Genomic DNA, 21,681 nt, shown 5'->3' with positions numbered 1-21,681 from the left:
CCTTGCTGGGGGGATAATATTTTTGGTGAGAAGGTCGAGCAGCTGGTGGACCAACTGCATCAGCGGGAAACCGCCCTCGACAAGCTCTCCCACCGGGCGCCTTCAGCATCCACCTCAGCAGGTGGACGTTTTTCCCGGGCCAGGCAGGCTGCGCCCTACGCCTTTAACAAGCGTAGGTACACCCAGCCGGCCCGAAGGCCTCGTCAGGCACAGGGACAGTCCCAGCGCGCTCGTTCTCATCAACAGCGTGCGCCTAAGCAGCCCCCTGCGCCTCCACAGCAAAAGCCGGGGACGGGCTTTTGACTGGATCCATGGGAACATAGCCGCCTTCAAAGTGTCCGTACCGGACGATCTGCCGGTCGAGAGGAGGTTAAAATTTTTTCACCAAAGGTGGTCTCTCATAACCTCCGACCAGTGGGTTCTCCAAATAGGACGGTGCGGATACGCCCTGAATTTGGCCTCCCTTCCACCAAATTGTCCTCCGGGAGCTCAATCCTTCAGCTCCCATCACAAGCAGGTACTTGCAGAGGAACTCTCCGCCCTTCTCAGCGCCAATGCGGTCGAGCCCGTACCACCCGGGCAGGAAGGGCAGGGATTCTATTCCAGGTACTTCCTTGTGGAAAAGAAAACAGGGGGGATGCGTCCCATCCTAGACCTGAGAGGCCTGAACAAATTCCTGGTCAAAGAAAAGTTCAGGATGCTTTCCTTGGGCACCCTTCTGCCCATGATTCAGAAAAACGATTGGCTATGTTCCCTGTATTTAAAGGACGCATACACTCACATCCCGATACTGCCAGCTCACAGACAGTATCTCAGATTTCGCCTGGGCACACGGCACTTTCAGTATTGTGTGCTGCCCTTTGGGCTCACTTCTGCCCCAGGGGTGTTTACGAAGTGCCTCGTGGTGGTAGCGGCGTATCTACGCAAGCTGGGAGTGCACGTGTTCCCATATCTCGACGATTGGCTGGTCAAGAACACCTCGGAGGCGGGAGCTCTCCGGTCCATGCAGTGCACTATTCGCCTCCTGGAGCTGCTGGGGTTTGTGATAAATTACCCAAAGTCCCATCTCCAGCCTGCCCAATCTCTGGAATTCATAGGAGCTCTGCTGAATACTCAGACGGCTCAGGCCTTCCTTCCGGAAGCGAGGGCCAACAACCTCCTGACCCTGGCTTCCCAGACCAGAGCGTCTCAGCAGATCACAGCTCGGCAGATGTTGAGACTTCTGGGTCATATGGCCTCTACAGTTCATGTGACTCCCATGGCTCGTCTTCACATGAGATCTGCTCAATGGACCCTAGCTTCCCAGTGGTATCAAGCCACCGGGAATCTAGAAGATGTCATCCGCCTCTCCACCAGTTGCCGCACTTCACTGCACTGGTGGACCATTCGGACCAATTTGACCCTGGGACGTCCATTCCAAATTCCACAGCCCACGAAAGTGCTGACGACGGATGCATCTCGCCTGGGGTGGGGAGCTCATGTCGATGGGCTTCACACCCAGGGACTGTGGTCCCTCCAGGAAAAGGATCTTCAGATCAACCTCCTGGAGCTCCGAGCGGTCTGGAACGTACTGAAGGCTTTCAGAGATCGGCTGTCCTGTCAAATTATCCAAATTCGGACAGACAATCAGATTGCAATGTATTACATCAACAAGCAGGGGGGGCACCGGATCTCGCCCCCTGTGTCAGGAAGCCGTTGGGATGTGGCGTTGGGCTTGCCAGTTCGGCATGCTCCTCCAAGCCACATACCTGGCAGGCGTAAACAACAGTCTGGCCGACAGACTGAGCAGAGTCATGCAACCGCACGAGTGGTCGCTCCATTCCAGAGTGGTACGCAAGATCTTCCGAGAGTGGGGCACCCCCTCGGTGGACCTTTTCGCCTCTCAGACCAACCACAAGCTGCCTCTGTTCTGTTCCAGACTACAGACACACGGCAGGCTAGCGTCGGATGCCTTTCTCCTCCATTGGGGGACCGGCCTCCTGTATGCTTATCCTCCCATACCTTTGGTGGGGAAGACCCTTTTGGCCCCGTCAGATCTGGTTCCCTCTTCTTCTGGAGTTGTCCTCAGAAGAACCGTGGAGATTGGAGTGTTTTCCGACTCTCATTTCTGCACCCCAACCTTCAGTCTCTGGCTCTCACGGCCTGGATGTTGAAGGCGTAGACTTCGCTTCGTTGGGTCTGTCTGAGGGTGTCTCCCGTGTCTTGCTGGCCTCTAGGAAGGATTCCACTAAAAAGAGTTACTTTTTCAAGTGGAGGAGGTTTGTCGTTTGGTGTGAGAGCAAGGCCCTAGAACCTCGTTCTTGTCCTGCACAGAACCTGCTTGAATACCTTCTGCACTTATCAGAGTCTGGCCTCAAGATCAACTCAGTAAGGAATCACCTTAGTGCGATTAGTGCTTACCATTATCGTGTGGAGGGTAAAGCCATCTCTGGAGAGCCTTTAGTCGTTCGATTCATAAGACGCTTGCTTTTGTCAAGGCCCCCAGTCAGGCCTCCAGCAGTGTCATGGGATCTCAACGTTGTCCTCACCCAGCTGATGAAGCCTCCTTTTGAGCCACTGAATACCTGCCATCTGAAGTACTTGACCTGGAAGGTCATTTTCTTGGTGGCAGTTACTTCAGCTCGTAGGGTCAGTGAGCTTTAAGCCCTGGTAGCTCATGCTCCATATACAAAATTTCATCATAACAGAGTAGTGCTCCGTACTCACCCTAAGTTCCTGCCAAAGGTGGTGTCGGAGTTCCATCTTAACCAGTCAATTGTCTTGCCAACATTTTTTCCCAGGCCGCATACCCGCCCTGCTGAACGTCAGTTGCACACATTGGACTGCAAAAGAGCATTGGCCTTCTACTTGGAGCGGACACAGCCCCACAGACAGTCCGCCCAATTGTTTGTTTCTTTCGACCCCAATAGGAAAGAGTTCGCTGTCGGGAAACGCACCATCTCCAATTGGCTAGCAGATTGCATTTCCTTCACTTACGCCCAGGCTGGGCTGACTCTTGAGGGTCATGTCACGGCTCATAGTGTCAGAGCCATGGCAGCGTCGGTGGCTCACTTGAAGTCAGCCACTATTGAAGAGATTTGCAAGGCCGCGACGTGGTCATCTGTCCACACATTCACATCACATTACTGCCTCCAGCAGGATACCCGACGCGACAGTCGGTTCGGGCAGTCGGTGCTGCAGAATCTGTTTGGGGTTTAAATCCAACTCCACCCTCCAGGACCCGAATTTATTCTGGTCAGGCTGCACTCTCAGTTAGTTGTTCTTCGTAGGTCAATTTCTGTTATGCCCTCGCCGTTGCGAGGTTCAATTGACCTGGGTTCTTGTTTTGAGTGAGCCTGAGAGCTAGGGATACCCCAGTCGTGAGAACAAGCAGCCTGCTTGTCCTCGGAGAAAGCGAATGATACATACCTGTAGCAGGTGTTCTCCGAGGACAGCAGGCTGATTGTTCTCACCTACCCTCCCTCCTCCCCTTTGGAGTTGCGTTTCATAATTTTTTGCTTGTCATTCAACTGAGCGGGGAATGGTCGCGCACGGGCGGGAAGACGGCCGCGCATGCGCGGTGGGCGTGCCCTGCGTGCGGACCGCCCGCAAAGTTTTGTTCCGGTTGGTGGGGGCTGCCGTGGACATCAACCCCAGTCGTGAGAACAATCAGCCTGCTGTCCTCGGAGAACACCTGCTACAGGTATGTATCATTCGCTGTTCCTGAGACACTGACCGCCCTTAAGTAATGCTTCTGTATATTATACTTTATGAGAAATTACTACATGTGGAGCATTAGATGAATCTAAAAGGGATCCAGTCTCTTAATTTATATGTATTTTTATTAGTAGGCGTAGTACTCTCCATTTGGGTCAAAACATTTTTTCAATTGTAAGTTACTTTTTCCCTGAAAACATTCTTCATTTAGGGGGTAACTTTATAAGAGAACTGCTGGGTTAAAAGTACAAGAAGGTACTTATATGTAGCTTAAAGTTCGTGCATAAATTATGACCACATGTGTGCCACCCAAACTGCACCCCAGAACATACTTTCACACAGGTCACATAAATGTACACACCATGCATTCCATGTAATTTTGTGGGTGTAACCTGTGGAGTTTTAGTTCATAAAATTACCCCCACATGCTGATTTAAAAAAAAAAAAAAGAAGTCTATTTTGGATTGATGTGGGTAAATGTTTTAAGAGTTCTGTTCATTAAGAATTACAAACCTATATTTGATAAATGTGTGTTGGGAAGGGACACAACAGTGCATCACTACTTAGAGTGTAATAAATTGCAACCTTTTTGGGCTGATATTTTGGATGTAATTGAAACGATAGTGGGCACTCAGTGTGAATGGTCATATGCAACCCTACTCTTGGGGTTAGGCAAGGTGCTGGATGCTCAGGGACTGATGGAACAGCAGCAGATTTGTACTAGTAGCATTGATGCTGGCGCGAAAGACAATCCTTCACCATTGGGTTGGGAACCCCCCCCCCCCCCCCCGTCATCTGAGTGGAAAGCTAATATGATCCAGATGGTAACATGGGAACTCTACCGCACACATCACCCCATGGGACGTTCTCTTTCACGGTATTTAGATGTCTGGAAACTGGTACAAAATTACTTACAAGGGCAGGCAGCGACCACCCCTATGAGCACGGAGGGGTGAGGGGGGATGGGGGGGAGAGGAAGGCAAGGGGGGGAGGGTTATAGCAGAAAAATGAATGGTGCATGTACAAGCGAGTTTGTTCATGTTATTGCACTATTGTACTATTGTCTTTTTGGCAGTATTATTTGTAATATGGTTTGAGAATTGGTGAACACATTAGTACTGTTTGGCATTTGTTTATTATGTGTGCCATTCTCCAATAAAGATAGTTAAAAAAAAAATCACAAACCCCAGGAAATATCAACTTTTGCAGCCTATGGGGCCAATGCAAAAATCTTTCCTGAGCTTAGCTGAGATATGTACGTATGCTACTGGCTGTGCAGGTTCAACTCGTGTGGCATCTACACGGCTGCTCATTTAGCTTTCTGCACTGGCAACATTGTCTGACCCAGGTTGACAACCCTCCCTTCCTTCCTATCTTAAAAAAAAACAAAAAACCTTTCTTTGGTGTCTGGTATCATCCCTCACTCTATTGACCTGTCCCTGGCTTAATAAAAATAAATAAATTCCCTAGTGTCTAAGAACCCCCCACCCCACACACACACATACTCTCCCCACTACTTTAAAGAAAAATCTGCAACCCGTATTCAACATGACTCCCCTTCCCTAATGACCCCCCTCCCCCCAAGATCATACCTTAAAGGAGGCAGGACTGGTTTCCACTTTCTCCTGCCTTTGGCGTTGCCATCTTGAAAAATGCCTGTGCCCAGCCCCATTCAGGGCAGGGTCACTCTGCCATAAAAGGGCATTTTCCCGTTATTGTTAATTGGGCAGAAGCCACCAAATAAGGGAAAAATTCCCTTTTATGGTAGTCTAAGGATGTGCGTTTTCCATGATGGTAGTGATGGAGACAGGATCAAGTGGGCATCAATCTTGCCTCCTTTAAGATATGACCTGGGGGGGGGGTGGTATTGGGGTGGGTGAGGGTTGCCACTAGATTCCAAGGAATGGACTTATTTAAAGTTTGGGAGGGAAGGGGAGGGTCATGTAGAGTGGGGGGATGCCTTAGACACTAGGAATTTTTAAATTAGTGGGAATGGGTGGGGTCAGGAGGGACCTTAGACACGGGAATTTTTTAAAATTAAGCTTGGGGGCAAAGGGATTCAGGTTGGGGGTGCTACTAGACAGCAGGGATTGGAAGTTCAGTTTAGGGAAGGAGAGGGGGCCAATGCAGATGCTGTGGCCTGGTTTCTTCTTTTTTTTTTTTTTGTTGGTCACACATCCTGTCAGTGTGTGAGCCAATAACTGCTCATGTACTGACACAAAATGTAACATTTCACAGTGAGCTGCAGATTACTGCTGTGATTTTAACATAGTAATTTGCATGCTCATTGCTTACAGCATGCTGTGGTATTTGGAATCGTTAATTTTGCTCTGAGCTTGCTCTGTTATGAGGCTTTCTGCATTAGCCCCTGTATGCACGCACAACCTGAGTTAATGGAAGTTTACAGATAAGGCACCTGCTTATCTGGTCCAATGTTTTGTGTGGATTATCTGTAATTATTTTTGCCTCAGGAAATGATATCAAGTCCTTAGTGGATATGTTCCATTATTATGCACTTATTTTCAACAACTTCTTGTGTTCAAAATTTAAAATGCAGACTATTTTCCACAGAAAAAGAACTTCTTGAATCTCTACCTCTTAGTAAACAGTGTTCAGAAGATGACCAGGAACTGCTGCATTTTCTGTTTGAGAACAAGTTGAAAAAGGTAGAGTGGCTTCTTGTCACAATTGATGTTTGCATTTTCCATGAAAGTTGTTTGTTAGAATGCTTTTCAGTGTTTTCATAGAATGCTAGGTTAATATGCTACCTATGAGCATAGACTACTGGAATATGACCAAATCAGTAATGAAGAGGAAAAATAACTTTTAAAATTATATGTGTAAATTTAAGACTCGTTTCTGGGTTCTCTGTATCCAAGCTACCTTCCAACTAACTTTAAGACTATTACGAAGTTAATGCAGGAGTATGTAGCTCCCTGGTAGACTTCTCTAGGACTGGAATTTTTAATATTTCGTGTTCTATATGCACAGGCATTGTCTTTTATGTGTAATTATAAAGTACTATGCATGCTAAGTAGCACTATAGAAGTGATTTAATTAGTACTGTATTTTTGCATATATAACCCGCACATATGTATATCCCACGGAAAAGAAGGAACCAAGTAAAAAAAGATTATGTATAGTCCGCACCCCTGTATTCCTCGCCCACGCTCAGTTATTTGAGCTGACATGAGCACGTGCAGGAGTGTGGGCATGAGTGGCCGAGGCAAGCCAACAATGCTGGGCTGGAGGAAAAGCAAGGCCAGCCGACATGAAGTAAAAGTTTATTGTAAATTTACCTGCTGTCCGTTTACAATTCCAAAAATAAAGTAGTATAACGACTGACTTCAAACATGGAAATTGTGAAACTGGGCATATTTTTCTACGAGGACTAGCAGGCTGAATCATTCTCACAACTGGGTTGATGATCCACGTCGGCATGGGAATTGGCAAAATAGCCAGCCAAAAAACTTCTAGAGCCTTCAGGTGTGTGCGCCGTTCCGTGCCCCACTACACACACGTGGTGTGCCCTCACGCCCACCAGTTTTTTCTCTGTGTGAGGAGCAGCATTTTTTTTCCATGAGTCCCCTTTCGCCTGGGAAAGAGCGTTTTTTTTTTTTTTGTGCCTTTCAGAATTTTTCTCCATTAAGTTTCTTTTATTTAGTAGTTTAAAAAAAAGATTCTTTTAGTTTTTTGGGTCCGTGTTTTAACTTTTCTTTTCGTCGCGGGCCGTATTTAGGCCTGCTCGGTTGGGGTTTCCTATTTTTGTGTTTTTCTTTTTCTTTTGGCACAGTTGAGTCTTTTAATGTAGCCGAGGCCGACTTCCCTTCCATGTCATTGAAGACTCCCAGTGGCTTTAAACGCTGTACTCGGTGCAACCAGACCATCTCAGGTACTGATACACTTTCTTGGTGTATTCCGTGCCTTGGGCCTGACCACAGCCTGGCAAATTGTGTCCTTTGTCTTTGTATGACGAAAAGGATGCAGATTTCCCGAGAAGCTCAAAGAGAGAAACATTTTGGAGCTTGGTCCTCTCCTTCGACATCGAGGTTGTCAGTGTCAACATTGAGGGAAGCATCAACATCGGGAGTCAAGGTAAGGATTGCTGCTGCGAGGCCCAGAGACACTGGGAGCAGTGAGGCGTCAAGTGGGTCTCCACCTGCCTAGAAGCCTCCTGTGCAGGCCCCCTGGGATCAGCCTTTGTCGAACCTAACCCCAAGGCGACGGGAGGATTCAGCGTCTTCCTCGTCAGCACTGAGGAGCATAGGTGAGGTGCATCGGGCAAAGGCCAAGAAACACCCACACCGATCTCCTTCAGTGCACGGTGCCGAGAGTTCTGGGCACCGAGGGATCTGGCCCCCTAGAAGTGTCGACGCTGGGAGGATTGCTCCCCCTCCATTCAAGAGGTGCTGATGCATACGTCTCCCAGCAGCCAAGATCCTGCTCCCGCACCTCAGGCATTTCTGCAGCCTGATCTCCAACTAGCCACACAGCCCTTACTGGTGGCGGCTGTTGACGAGCATATCCAGGTCTTGGTCCCAGAGTTTTTGGAAGGCTTGCTGCATTGATCTGCATTGGCATCGTGGGTGCCTGCGCCTTTCCTTGCCTGCTGCTGAAGCCCTGTCTGTCCCACAGCCCAAGGTGCAGCCTCCGGCAACGGTGTTGCTTGCCACTCAGGCTGGTTCACCTTTGACGTCGGTGGAGGAAGCTTCGCTGGAGTCGAGGAGGGAGCCGACTCCTCGACACCGTTCTCGAGACCATGGGTCCTCGACGTTGAGGCGGGCTCGGTCTTGGACATCCCTAAGGGAAGTGCTGTCCGATACTGAGGAGGAACGCTCTTGGGAATCAGAGGAGGATCCCAGGTACTTTTCCTTCGATGAGTCCTATGGGATCCCTTCTGAGCCTTCCCCTCCACCTGAGAGGAGAATGTCTACATCGGAGAGTCTTTCCTTTACATCCTTTGTACTGGAGATGGCGGATGCCATTCAATTCCTGGTAGAAGTGGAGATGAGCCCAGGGCTAAGATGCTAGAGGTCCTGGACTACACCTCTCCACCTAAGGAGGCAGTGATGGCTCCTCTACACAAGGTACTCAAGGCAATCCTTGTGCGGAACTGGGCGTCCCCTCTGTTTGTCCCTGTTGTCCCCAAAAAGATTGATACCCAATACCAGATCCACGGGGAACCTGGATTGGCGAGATCTCAGTTACCCCACAACTCCATGGTGGTGGATGCTGCTCTCAAGAGAGCCAAGAGTACTAGGGACTATGCCTCGGCTCCCCTAGTCAGAGAAACTAGGACCTAGTACTCTTTTGGGAGAAAAATGTATCAGGCTGCTATGCTCTCCAGCTCTTCACGAGCGTCTACTTGCGAAACTTGGTGAGGAAATTGTCTTACTTGGTCAAAGCGCTCCTTCTGGAGCAGGCCGAGCCCTTTCGCCAGATGGTCAAGCAGCAGAAGGCGTGTCGCAAGTTCTTGGCCAGGGGCACTTACGACACATTTGACGTGGCATCCAGAATCTCTGCCCAAGGTATAGCAATGCGCAGACTCTCATGGTTGCAAGTTTCTGACCTGGACCATTTGGTCCAGCAGAGAATGGCGAATGCCCCTTGCCGGGGGGATAATCTTTTTGGAGAGAAGGTAGAGGAGCTTGTTGAACAGATCAAAACGCACACTGATGCTATGTCTTCTCTCTCCCGCCGGGAGTCTTCTGCTACCAACTCCTCATCCAAGAGTGGGTCTCGGGGTGCTTCCTATTCCTATTGTAGGCGTAGGTATGCTCCCGCGGCTCGCCAGAAGGGGTCAGCTATTAATGGTAGTGGTCACTTCTGGGAATACGTTTTAAAGCTTTTTGGCCCTGTGATGGGAGGGGGATGGAGGTTCCCCATGCACCATCAGGGATATCTTTTCACATGAAGGTACTGATTCCGAGCCTGCAAATTTTGGCTGCATAGAAAACTAGCATGTGAACTGCTCCCTGCATCAAAAAAAGAAAAATATCCTACAGTCTTGTGTAGCTTTTTTTTCTTGTCTGTTTTTTGCAATTTTTGTCACACTATTTTGCATCTTAACAGCTCCTAAATATTGAATCTAAATAAAGTTCCACACACAGGGCTATGCAGAAGTTTGCTACAATTTACATTTTTGGGCAAAATTTGCACACATGCTGGCAATTTTTAATGCTTTATAACGGGCAAAGTCCTTTTTGCAGAGAAGTTTCACACTTTGCACATTGGCCTCATAGTATCTTGTAATAAATGAATCAAAAATGAGTGATAATAGTGCAAGAGACTCAAAACACATGGTAAAATGTTACTTAGAAAATAAGTCTAAATATACAGGTTGGTCTATTTTATAAAGAATAAATCTCTTCAATTGTTTTTTTTTTTTTTCAAATTTTCAAGCTTATGCTACAGTTTATTATATATTGCAGTATAACAAGCCCAGTGAAACAGTGATTCCCACATCTATAGATGGTCTCCAGGATAACCTGGATGTTGTTGTGTCCTTAGCAGAAAGACATTATTACAACTGTGACTTCAAAATGTGCTGCAAACTAACTTCCTTGTAAGTATATTATATAATTTTTTAATACATAACTTATTTTCTCAAGTTTTTAGGTGCATAAAAAAGGGAAGTATCTATTGTGGGGTCAGTATGTCTTTCTATCTGTCCATTTGGATCTGTTTGCACATGTGCAGAGGGACACCTAGAGATTAAAGAGGAGCAGGAGCAGTGAGTCACATGGAGATCAGGTCCTGCCACTCAAAGTTGAGCTGAGGCCATGTTGACAAAAGAAGAAAGTTTTGCAGGGACCTTAACCCCCCACAACATAAGAAAGGACCAGAAGCAGCAGCAAAATCATTGGTGTGCCTATGGGAACTCATCTCCCACTACCATTGAACAAGTTAATGATTAGGTCACACTATTTCTGAGCACTAATTTTTTTTTTAATAATAAGTGATATAAAGGAGAATAAATACATTTAAGAAGAAAGTATTGGTTTAAACCTGAGTTTTATGTGATATACTGCCGTTGGAAGAGATATTCCGTGCAGCTGCTTTACCAGCATAACAAGTAGAAGTTGGCAAGGGTACTCTGGCCTGGCCATTGGAAGAAGTAGTAGGTTTGATGGGGACCACAGGTGGCAGAGAGTTCATCCTGCAACCCTGATGAGGAGATAGCAGGAATTGATTGTAAGAATTGGATAGTGTCGGGGGAGGAGGTTTGAGAAGAGGATGTGGTGAGGTGTTAAGAGAAGGAGGGGTGAGGGGGAGGGCTGGAGGGTGGGAAGAGGAAAGAGAAAGGAGGAGCACTGGGATCTAGAGCAAGAGGGCGATGTGGACAGCTCTTTTTTTGAGATGGTGAGGCAACACTTTAAGGGGGGGGGGGTGCACATTAAATTGTAGTCTTCAGAAAAGCTACTTGTGACTACTGTTCTTGAGAGGGCAGAGGGGTTCCCATTCATAGTTAGACCAACTAAAAATTGAGCTGGGGCTATGATAACAAAAGAAGAATTTGGTGTAGGATGTAAAGGTTTCAGCTAGTGCCTAGCTATGGCCCTGTCTATCCTAAAGGGACCTCCTAAAGAGCCTAGTCACAAAAACTATCCATAAAGGAAGATTTGCACTGTAAACCCTGTAACTAAGGTTATCCCATTAGAATCCAATTTCATGTGCTATGACAGAGCACACCAGTAAAGTAATCATGGGGAACTGACCTGAGAAGCAGTATTGTTGCATTGATCATTGCTATATAGGATGTCTGTGTTTGATCCAGAAACTTAGGCCTGTGGTCATCTGACTTGATTACATCTGGCAGAGTGAGGTAAAACACTTCTAGCACCAACTGATTAGCCATGGAGTTGCAATAGATAAGCTATAAAGAGAGCAGATTTCTGCCCAGTCAGAGATTTGCTGCTTTTGGCTAAGTTATAGAAGAGTATGATAGAATAAGAGAAATTTCATGGCTCTGGTGCTATTTTTCCCAAATCTGATTTGGCTGCTATGGGAAATGAATACTGTGAGAGTAATCAGGACTAGACAAAATAAGACATGTAGGATAACTAGATAAATACCAGAATGTATTATGGATTTCCATTATGCTTCATCCAAGCTACTGTATCCACTGTGCTCATCATATAGAATTCAAACTGGCCAATTGTAGAACTTTCTGAGAAGTTTTGGATATATACCTTGGGTTCAGTGCAACCGGAGGGATTAAATTTGGAGATCAACTGGATGTCACTAATGTAAATATGTGCTGTCCCTTTAAGGAAATTCTGCGTAATGATTGGGCATGAACATTGGTTGTGGACATGTAATGTTCTTGGGAAGTGTTATGATTGACCAGTTTGAATTCTGTGTGATGATTGGACATAACTGCAGATTGACCCCATTTTTATTTTTACAACTGCATGAACTGGGCAATGGATGTAGTAGCTTGGATAGACCATGAAGGAAATCCATAATACTCCCTAAAGCAGAGTTTTAGGATTTCAAACATGTCATGTCTGATGCTTTTATGAAGAAGGTCCAAACTGATGTTTTAAAGATATATTCTCCATTTGACGATAAGTAACTTCAATGCATTTTGAACTATGTTAAATTAGTGTGGATGATAAGATTTTTGAAAAATACGTTAAGTATTTGTTTTGCACTGTGACGGTGAAGGAAAATTATTATAGACACTATGCTTTCTACTGATGATTATACCGGAAGGTTTACACAATAGTGCTTCTGGCAACTGTGCCGACCTATATATGAAGGTGTTTTTGATTTAAAATTTAGTGCATTAATTCCCGCAGAGCTGTTTTTTGATTATTTAGGAAAGTGCTGAATTGGGGCTTTTTTGGTTTTTTTATTTTTATTTTTTACAATTAGAATAGATGCATTAAAATGATTAAAAAAACAAAAATCTGAGCCAAGCATTGTCTCACACAGTGGAAATCTTGTTAGATGGTTTAAAATAGTAGTCTTTTTACATGGATCTGTGTTAAAATTTAAGGTGAAAATTTCTTGCTTAATGGATTTGTGTGACACACACTGTACAATTCACTCTTCAGGGAGAACTGCTTGTGTTTTATGACCCAGCTAGGTTCAAGACAAGGTAATACTAGATCTAGTAAACTAAGATATATGATCCATTTAAGAAACAAATCCTATGTAATATATATATAATATATAATTATTCTCACCACCAACGTTCTAATCGGGAACTGCCTGTGTCTGTGCCTCCTTCTTGAGCTAGGCTCCATAGCCAGGCTGACGTCACTAACAGCTGATTCCAAGTGGCAGGGAGCGGAGCATCAAACAATGTCCCTCCTCTCCCCCTGCCCCCCCCCCCCCCCGCAGCCACCTATGTCCACCGACCCTCCTCCCCCCTGCCCCCCCCCCCTCCAGCCACCCATGTCCACCGACCCTGATCTCTCACCTGCCCCTCCATCCACCCATGTTGTGTAATGAATTCTTCGGGGCAGGCAGGAAAGATCCCCGGTCCTGCGTGCCCGCTGCTGGCACTGATGCTCCCTTGCTGCTGGATCGCTGTTCAAAATGGCCGCCGATACAAGGGTGGCCTCCAAAACTTCAGCAGAAGTCTCTTGAGACCGCCAGTGGAAGTATCGGCGGCCATTTTGAACAGCGATCCGGCAGCGGGGGAGCACCGGCAGCAGGCAGGCAAGACCGTGGATCTTTCCAGCCTGCCCTGAAGATTTCATTACACAACCTGAGTGGACGAAGGAGGGGCAGGTGAGAGAGCAGGGTCGCTGGACATGGGTGGCTGCAAGGGGGGCACGGGGAGAGGAGGGTCGCAGGACATGGGTGACTGGAGGGGGGCAGGGGAGAGGACAGTCGCTGGACATGGGTGGCTGCAGGGGGGGGCGAGGGGAGGGTCGGTGGACATGGGTGGCTGCGGGGGGGCAGGGGGACAGGAGGGTTGCTGGACAGGGGTGGCTGCAGGGAGGGGTTGAGGGGGGTCCTAAGACCAGAAAGGTGGGGGTGGAAGGGGGGCCTCAGACCATAAAGGGAGGGGGGAGGGGGCGCACACACACTCACACTCTGTCTATCTCATACACTGTCTCTAACACACTCTCTGTCTATCACACTCTCCATCTCTCTCACACACTCTCTCTCAAACATACACTCCGAGGAAAACCTTGCTAGCGCCTGTTTCATTTCTGACAGAAACAGGCCTTTTTTTACTAGTATTGACATAATTAAGGAAGGCAGCTGTAAGACTCGGTGATGTCTGCATTGTTATCATTTTCTTCTCTTTAAGTGTAACTCATTTAATTGTTACCCACTCTAAAGCTTATTCGACTGCATGGTAATGAACTTCCTAGACCTAAACTTCAGGATCTCAGATTGTCACAATCATGTTTATATATTGCACTGTCTTATTCTCTATCACTAATTAAACCAAGTTTCTAGTTATGTACCTATGGCATTAGATTTTTTTTTTTCGTTTTTTTGTGTGTAGTAAATCTGATACTTTTGTCATCCTCAGGGTAATGGAAAAAGATCCTTTCCATGCAAATTGTTTACCTGTACATATAGGAACACTAGTAGAACTGAATAAAGCAAACGGTAAGAAAGTTTTTTGGCAAAACCTGTAATGTCAAGTATCTATTACTAAGTATTAGGAAGTGCAGTCGATTTCATTGAATTTTCCAGAAAATTCTGTTGGCTACCTTCTATTTTTATTAGCAGATGGCTCCTGATGGGACAAGGGTTGTGGGTTTTTTTTTTTTTTTAAAGTTGCATATCTGTTTTTAGAGTTGAGTACTAGGAAAGTAGAATGTGCAGTGAACTGATGATAAACTATGGCTAATGTTTTTTTGTTTTTTTAATGCAGACATCTCCCTTCATGTATTCACACTTTGAACATTTAATTGTTAAAATCTTGTGATTTCAAAAGAAGCTTGATTGTATTGATGTATCTAGTTCTGTTTAATAAAGGAACCATATGCTTTATTCTGTCATACCTTAGGGGAGGGTTTCCATCATGTTTTAAGTTCATACTTACTTCTGAAGCAGGGAATGGGTATTGGGACTGATTTTATAACAGGATGCCTATGTGACGTCCAATAAGGGGGGGAATTCATTGTGGCATTATGGCCTTAATTCATGTTAAGGGAATTAGCACATGCTTAATGTTAAAAGCTCATTCTATACCTATGCTGTGACAATTCACTTCTAAATCAAATCCAACTCAGGTCAGTAAGCACAAAAAAACATGAACTATGTGAAACAAGTTGGTGGGCTTTTGTCCAGTTACAGAATCCATAGCGAAAGCATTCATATTTCAGCTCTTTCCAGATTCTTGTGAATCGGATTATTTTGCTGCATACCATGTGGCTGATTTATGAGAAGGGCACATATAGTGAACATGTTAAACGCTTAAGTATTTAAGCTGATTGCCCTGCCCCACACACTGGTTGTTGCTGATGTCTATATTGACTGTGTCCTCACAGAAGACTTGAGGTATGCTGCAGGAAAAAATGTGCTTCCATTCTGTGTAGTAATTTGTAACATCATTCTGAATCTGACTTGGGGCAGAGGTGTGCATGGAAATTACAGAGTAACAGCTTAACAAATGTCAAAATAATGACCACTACAATATTTAACTGATAGAAGATAGGTTTAAATATTGACCAGTGTGTAGAGTGTGTGAAATTCATTTAAAGTTAGACCTTTCAGATTAAGTTGTGGATGCAAACCCAAGTGCAAGCAGTGCATGCTAGTCTGTTTGCTGTCCATCAAATGGTTGAGAACTGAGGACAGCCCAATATCCAAAAATCTTCAATATTGGAGAAAGGGATTGTTCTCTTTTCAAACCAATTAGTTTTATGCTTGTTATATTGTGTGTTTAACGCCCCCGCCCCAATATTTAACATAAAGCGAGTACTAATTACATTTTATTTATTGGCAAACTGTGCCAAGCCTCTCAAGAGGTTACTGAATGGTGTACAGCGCTGCATAACCCTGGCAGCGCTATAGAAATGCTAAGTAGTAGTAGTGTATGATCATAAAAAAAATCATTATGCAACATAAAGTAACGCAATACATTTACCATTCAACATACTAAAATTACACTGACACAGTACATTCAATTTTGACATTGAATTTTTACAAGTTGGGCATTCCATCACTTTCTTTCTGGCCCACTTCCCTTCCTTTCCTGAGATTGCAGAACCATCCTTGTCATTCAAGATAGTGTGTATATATTTTATAAATGCAACATAGTCTGTTATTTTAATTTATTCTGGGAGTGACCAGGCACTTAACATTAGCACATAGCTCTCACCTTTGACTAATTTAAGAGAATATTCAGGTGAGTAGCCATCCAATCCCATAAAGGTTTGGGGGTATGTCTCACTTAGGGTAGAATTGGAATGGCTTTTAGAACCTGCATTGGGGTGTTTGCCAACATTTGGCCAGTGTTTCACCTCCATTCTTGTGTCCTCTTTGCAGCAAAGAATAAGGAAATAGTTTTCGGGGTTTACCAGTGACTGCAAGGGTAATACATCCATATGTGACATGATCCAATGATGGCCGCTCTTCTGGACAGTTTTTAAAGTTTATGCGTTATTCAAATTTCCCTTCCCCCTCCCCCCACCCAACCCCATGCACACCAGAACTCTTGAGCTGGTAATGGCTGCCCTATCATCAAGCAAGCCAAACCACCACGAGGGTGGAGGTACACAAATTCCTACGAAAAGTAAAATCTGAGGAAAGGGGGAGTAGGAGGAGTAGGCTCTTGAACAACACTAGAAGATGATGTAGGTTAGGAACAATCTCTTTATCATCAGTCAGTATTATCCTCTCAGTGCAGCTGTATGCTATACTGCTAGCAAGAACAAAAGTTTAAAAAGAAACCCTCAGGAAGAAGGAAAAGTGACAGAACTGAGACAAACAGCAACAAGCCCAAAGCAACCTCTTCCTCTCAGTGGGCCAGAATAAGGTACCTGTGGGAAGCATCAAGGAAGTAATTGAAAGTTAACCCCTTAAGCTACAAATTAGCACCAGAGAGGACTGCTTTAAGAGAAAATAAAAATGGAAACTAGTGTCACTAGGAGATATGACTCTAAGCCTCTTGTGCTCCCCAAGAAGAAATGCTTTAAGTAAGAAACACTAAAGATCACAGATGAAAAATCCTCCAAACTTAACTCATATCAGGAGCATAAACCAGAGCTCCAGCTAAAATGCCTGTAGCTGCAAACCTTATTTCAGATTACAAGATTCACCATAAAGCTCATAACAAACATAAATAAAAGTATTTTAAAGAGACCTAGTACTGTGTAACAAGCCTACCTTATAGATTAGAGCATGGACAGAGAATCCCAAAAGATGTGCTGCCCAATACTGTGACTTACCACATGCTAAAATAATGAATTGCCTACAGTGGAAGCTGAGCTGTCTGTGCAGTCAACATCTCTGCAGGATAACTTACTAAGGAAACACATTTTCTTCCCAGTAAGTAAGTACAAAGAAGAAAAAAAAAGAAATGAGAGGCTTAGCATGTGAAACCTGGTTCATAAAATGTAAACTTAATTGCCTGAATTATGCCCTCATTTCCAAAAGCTCCAGTAAAAACAGAGGAAATATTATATTTATTTATTTTTTTAATGAGGAAAATTTATCATTTGCTCAGGGTAAAAGAAAATATAGCTAGCACTACCATATTTTACCAAACATTTACAGTGATACCTAAAAAGGAAGCTCTCAGAACTTGGGGATTCCTCCTTTTTTTGGTTACCTTTGCAATATCTGGATAAATCCAGTCTCTATCCCATGAACAAACCCTGAGAATTCAAAAAAATATATGCACACAACATGATTAAAATCTTGCTATACCCTCCACCCCCCCCCCCCCAAAAGATACCAATAAAGTAGCTCTACAAAGTTCCTCCTTTGCCAACTCTTCCAAGTATGCTGTCAGATTTTCTAAATCTTTTTCTATGAGACTATTCTTTCCCCATTACTTCTTCCTGAGGCGGGGGGGGGGGGGGGGGGAACTACATCTGAGACTGTAAAAAAAAATGTTTTTAAAACCCTAGTAACCAGAGGAATACTGGCAGCTGGAAGCTCAGCCACCTCTAATAGATATGAATAAATCTTGATTGCAGCTCCATTTATGCAGGAGTTTCTCAAATACAGATCCGTCGCCTTCAGACATTTCAGAATTCAACTGCGTGTCTTCTTTTTTGTGTTAAGAAATTCGATCACATTACTCCGTTTTTCATTCAGTTGCACTGGTTACCAATCACCTTCTGGCCCTGGTTCAAGATCCTTATTACTGTTCATAATATTCTACATTCTGGTACTCCCTCCTATCTCTTATTATCCCTTACACTCCTGCCCCCTCACTCCATTCCCTTGATGCACATGTTTGGTTCTTCCTTCCCCAAGGTTTGCTCACTACGAGGCCACACGTTCTGCTTTTTTTTCTTGGCACCCAAACTCTGGAATGATATACCCCCCCCCCTTAGGGGGGGTGCCCTTAAACCTGAACTTTCCTTTACACGGTTTAAAGTTCTTGTTAAAGCCCATTTCTTTCGACTTGATTTTAATGTTTCTTTAGATTAATTTCTCCAGCAGTGACTCTTAGTATTGACTCAAAACCCAGTTCAATTTATCATTTTATTTAATCCTGTTTTACATTTTTTATTATTTTAAAGGTGTGTTTTGCTTCTTGTGTGAGTGTTCTCTCTCCTATCCAGTTTGTAGTTCCTTTCCAAATATTTTATTAATATTTAATTTGTACACCACTTTGACCTTTGCTATGTAAAGGATAATTCTCCAGCTGCCTATTCATTTATTGTTATTAAAATTTGCTGTACTGCCTGGCTTGTAACAGATTATGGCGGTTTCCAAAATGTAAAATAAACCATAAAATGACAAGAACTCATTTTAAAGTAGAATAGAACTAACATACTCATACAGAAATATTCCAACAGCAACAAAAGTACTATGTAGATAAATTTTATGATTCAACATTTTTATTGATGACAGTGCAGAAAAAAACCCATCCAATAATAGACAGACATATAACTTCAAAATTAAACATGTACTCACTAAGAGCAAACTGGTACTGTTCGTCATCAAACTTTTAACATTTTATCCCCACCCCACCCCTCTGTTGTACGTGTAACAGGTCACCAATTTATTGATGATACTGTCTAACAGGTGTCAACATATTCAGAGTATATCTATTGTATAATCAACCTAACCATATATCTATAATCTAAGAGACAAATCATCAACCTGTACCCCTTTCCTCCCTCCCCCCCTCTCCTTGTTCCCTCCCTCCCCCCTCCCATCTTGTGAATCCCGTAACCGTCTCTTCCCTTAGACTTCCATGTATCTATTGAAAATGCAGCATCAATCCAAAGATCCCTGCTATGTACGGTGTTGAGATAGCTCTCTTCACCATCATTACTATTATGATAATATTCATCTTACACTTGTATGGTGTTCATTACAAAACTACGGGCCCTACTGCTTAAGGTTTGGACATAAGGCTCCCATACTGCCCAGTATTCTTTTTTCTGCTTTATAGTGCCTCTGGCATCTTTATGTAGATAAATTTTAATGAACCCCTCTTTCCTGTGTATCTTATTTGCCAAATGCCTGGTCAAAAGAATGGGTCTTTGGTAATAACTTACATTTTTTTCAAAGGTCCTTCAACTTGTTTTGTACAAGGGAGCTTATTACATAAGGTGGACTCTAACCAAAAGAAGGCACTTTCCCTGGTAGACTCCTAATAGGCTTTAGCAAGAGGGAGAATATCCATCCTGTGCTCTGTTAAAGGTCTCAAGGCCCTACCAGGAATATATGGAATAACCACTGAGTCTAGATAAGAGGGCATATTCTTATAATAGGCTTATAATCTATCTATAACAAATAGGTAACCACTGATAATGTATGAACAGTGGTGTGATATGGTCATATTTACAGGCATTGCCCCAAAATCAAATAGCTGCATTTGGTAAGGTCTGCAACTATCTCAAGATGATGTACCTGTATAGCCCATATTTCCATCGTTGGTATGAGATATCAAAAGCGCATTAAAGTATGCAGTGCTGCTTCTTCAAACAGATATTTAAGTGAACATTATTGATGCAATATACAGAAACCCTTCTTTATAAGAGACTTGTTTTCCAAATAAAAGCTGATGATCTTGTCCTAACATAATAACATAACACAGTAAATGATGGCAGATAAAGACCTGCACATTCCATCCAGTCTGTCTAACAGTCACATTCATTATTAAACCAACAATCCAACAGTATAACTAACATCTTACTTACTAAATTCAACTTTAAGATATCTTCTCCCCCATTGAGTTACACAGCATTCATAGTTCATAGTATAAAATATGAATGTGCTAAAAGGAAAAGGGGATGTGATTTGATATACTGCCTTTCTGCTACTATCAAAGCAGTGTACATACTATATACAGGTTGTATCTGGGGCAATGGAGAGTTAAGTGACTTGCCCAGAGTCATAAGAAGCTGCAGTGGGAGTCGAACTTGGCTCCCCTGGTTCTCAGACCTCTACATTAACAGGCTACAAAATAGGCATACTTGATCCTGATCTGTATTTTGCCGTTTTCGGGACCCAGGTTATAGGGCCAGTGTCAGATTTCTACTTCTCAACTACTGGAGTTACTATCGAAGCTCACTCCAGCATATCCTGCTCTGCATATATGGGACGCAGAATTCTGTCTGATCCTGGCCTTACTTCCCCACTCCTAGAGATCTATCTATCTATCTATCTATCTATCTATCTATCTATCTATCTATCTATCTATCTATCTCTATCTATCTATCTATCTATCTATCTATCTATCTATCTATCTATCTATCTATCTATCTATCTATCTATCTATCTATCTATCTATCTATCTATCTATCTATCTATCTATCTATCTATCTATCTATCTATCTATCTATCTATCTACTTATCATTGTGTAAGCAGTAAAAGCACCACTCTTACCCATCATAACACATCATTTAAGTTTCTTTTGATACTGACCTCGTTGTATTTAGGTATCTTCTGTGTCTGTCCCATGCATTTTTGAATTCCAACACTTTGTCTGCACCACCTCCACCAGAAGGACATTTTAGGCGTCCACCATCCTCTCTGTGAAAAAGTATTTTCTAATGTTACTCTTGTCTACCACTATACAACCTCAATTCATGTCCTCTAGTTCCCCATCTCTGAAAAAGATTTATTTGTAAATTAATCTAATAAGCTGCTGTTTTGGCACTATTTCTTTCTAACCAATTATTCTTAAGCCATTTAAAGAGTGAATCTAAACAATTCTGCAGAACAGTAAGATCTGGGGATACAGATGAGCCAGTTACAAAATATTGTTGTCAGTGTTTTATTTATTGTTATCTATGCTGTAATAATTTATTTTGAATCAAAGTAGTCTGCATTCTTTGAATCTCCTTTTCATCTTACTGCTACTTCCCCAACCTTCTTCCACAATCCTGAATGCTAGTTTTGTGCAATATAAGTAGTATCTCTAGTGGTTTTTAGCCTTGCCGGGTCCAGTGTCTTAAGGATATCCAAGATTGATGGTGCCACTTGTGATTTCTTGATTCTCATTGAAAGCTGTATGTTAGAATGCTATGCTAAGCTCCAGTGAACAGTGTTTTAACATGTGCTAAATCGTATTTTCACTCTCAGTGCAGTAAACTAATAGCAAACAAACTACTGCTGCATTAAAAGTGTGTACTGTCAGTAAACGTTGCACTCTCTGCAGTGGTAAGAAGTAACCATTTCCTGCATTGTGAGAAAATATCTCCCTTCTTTTCAGTGTGTAATTTGTTTATGTTTATTCTGTTCTTGATATACAGTACCGCCCAATTAGTGGCCTCTGAGCAGTTTACAATATTGTTATATCAAGGCAAGAAAAGAAATTCAATAAATGATAGGAAAGCAGAAAAAAATGACTAAAAGGGAGAGCAGCAAATCAA

General features: G+C 43.6%; 1 protein-coding gene across 2 annotated transcripts in view; it reads left to right on the top strand.

The window, feature by feature from the left end:
- CDC16 (cell division cycle 16) overlaps nt 1-21,681 on the top strand; it is a 155,362-nt gene that overhangs the window by 37,893 nt on the left and 95,788 nt on the right. For both annotated transcript variants that reach the window (XM_030201490.1, XM_030201491.1), the window contains 3 exons: nt 6,268-6,362; nt 10,128-10,261; nt 14,198-14,277. In XM_030201490.1, the coding sequence (XP_030057350.1) occupies nt 6,268-6,362; nt 10,128-10,261; nt 14,198-14,277 (309 nt within the window). The remainder of the gene's footprint in view (nt 1-6,267; nt 6,363-10,127; nt 10,262-14,197; nt 14,278-21,681) is intronic.

The sequence above is a fragment of the Microcaecilia unicolor genome, chromosome 4 (genome assembly GCF_901765095.1).
Source record: "Microcaecilia unicolor chromosome 4, aMicUni1.1, whole genome shotgun sequence".
NCBI classification, from domain to species: Eukaryota; Metazoa; Chordata; class Amphibia; order Gymnophiona; family Siphonopidae; genus Microcaecilia; species Microcaecilia unicolor.
Note: the sequence above shows the minus strand (reverse complement) of the source record. Positions and strands in the feature narration are given on the sequence as shown.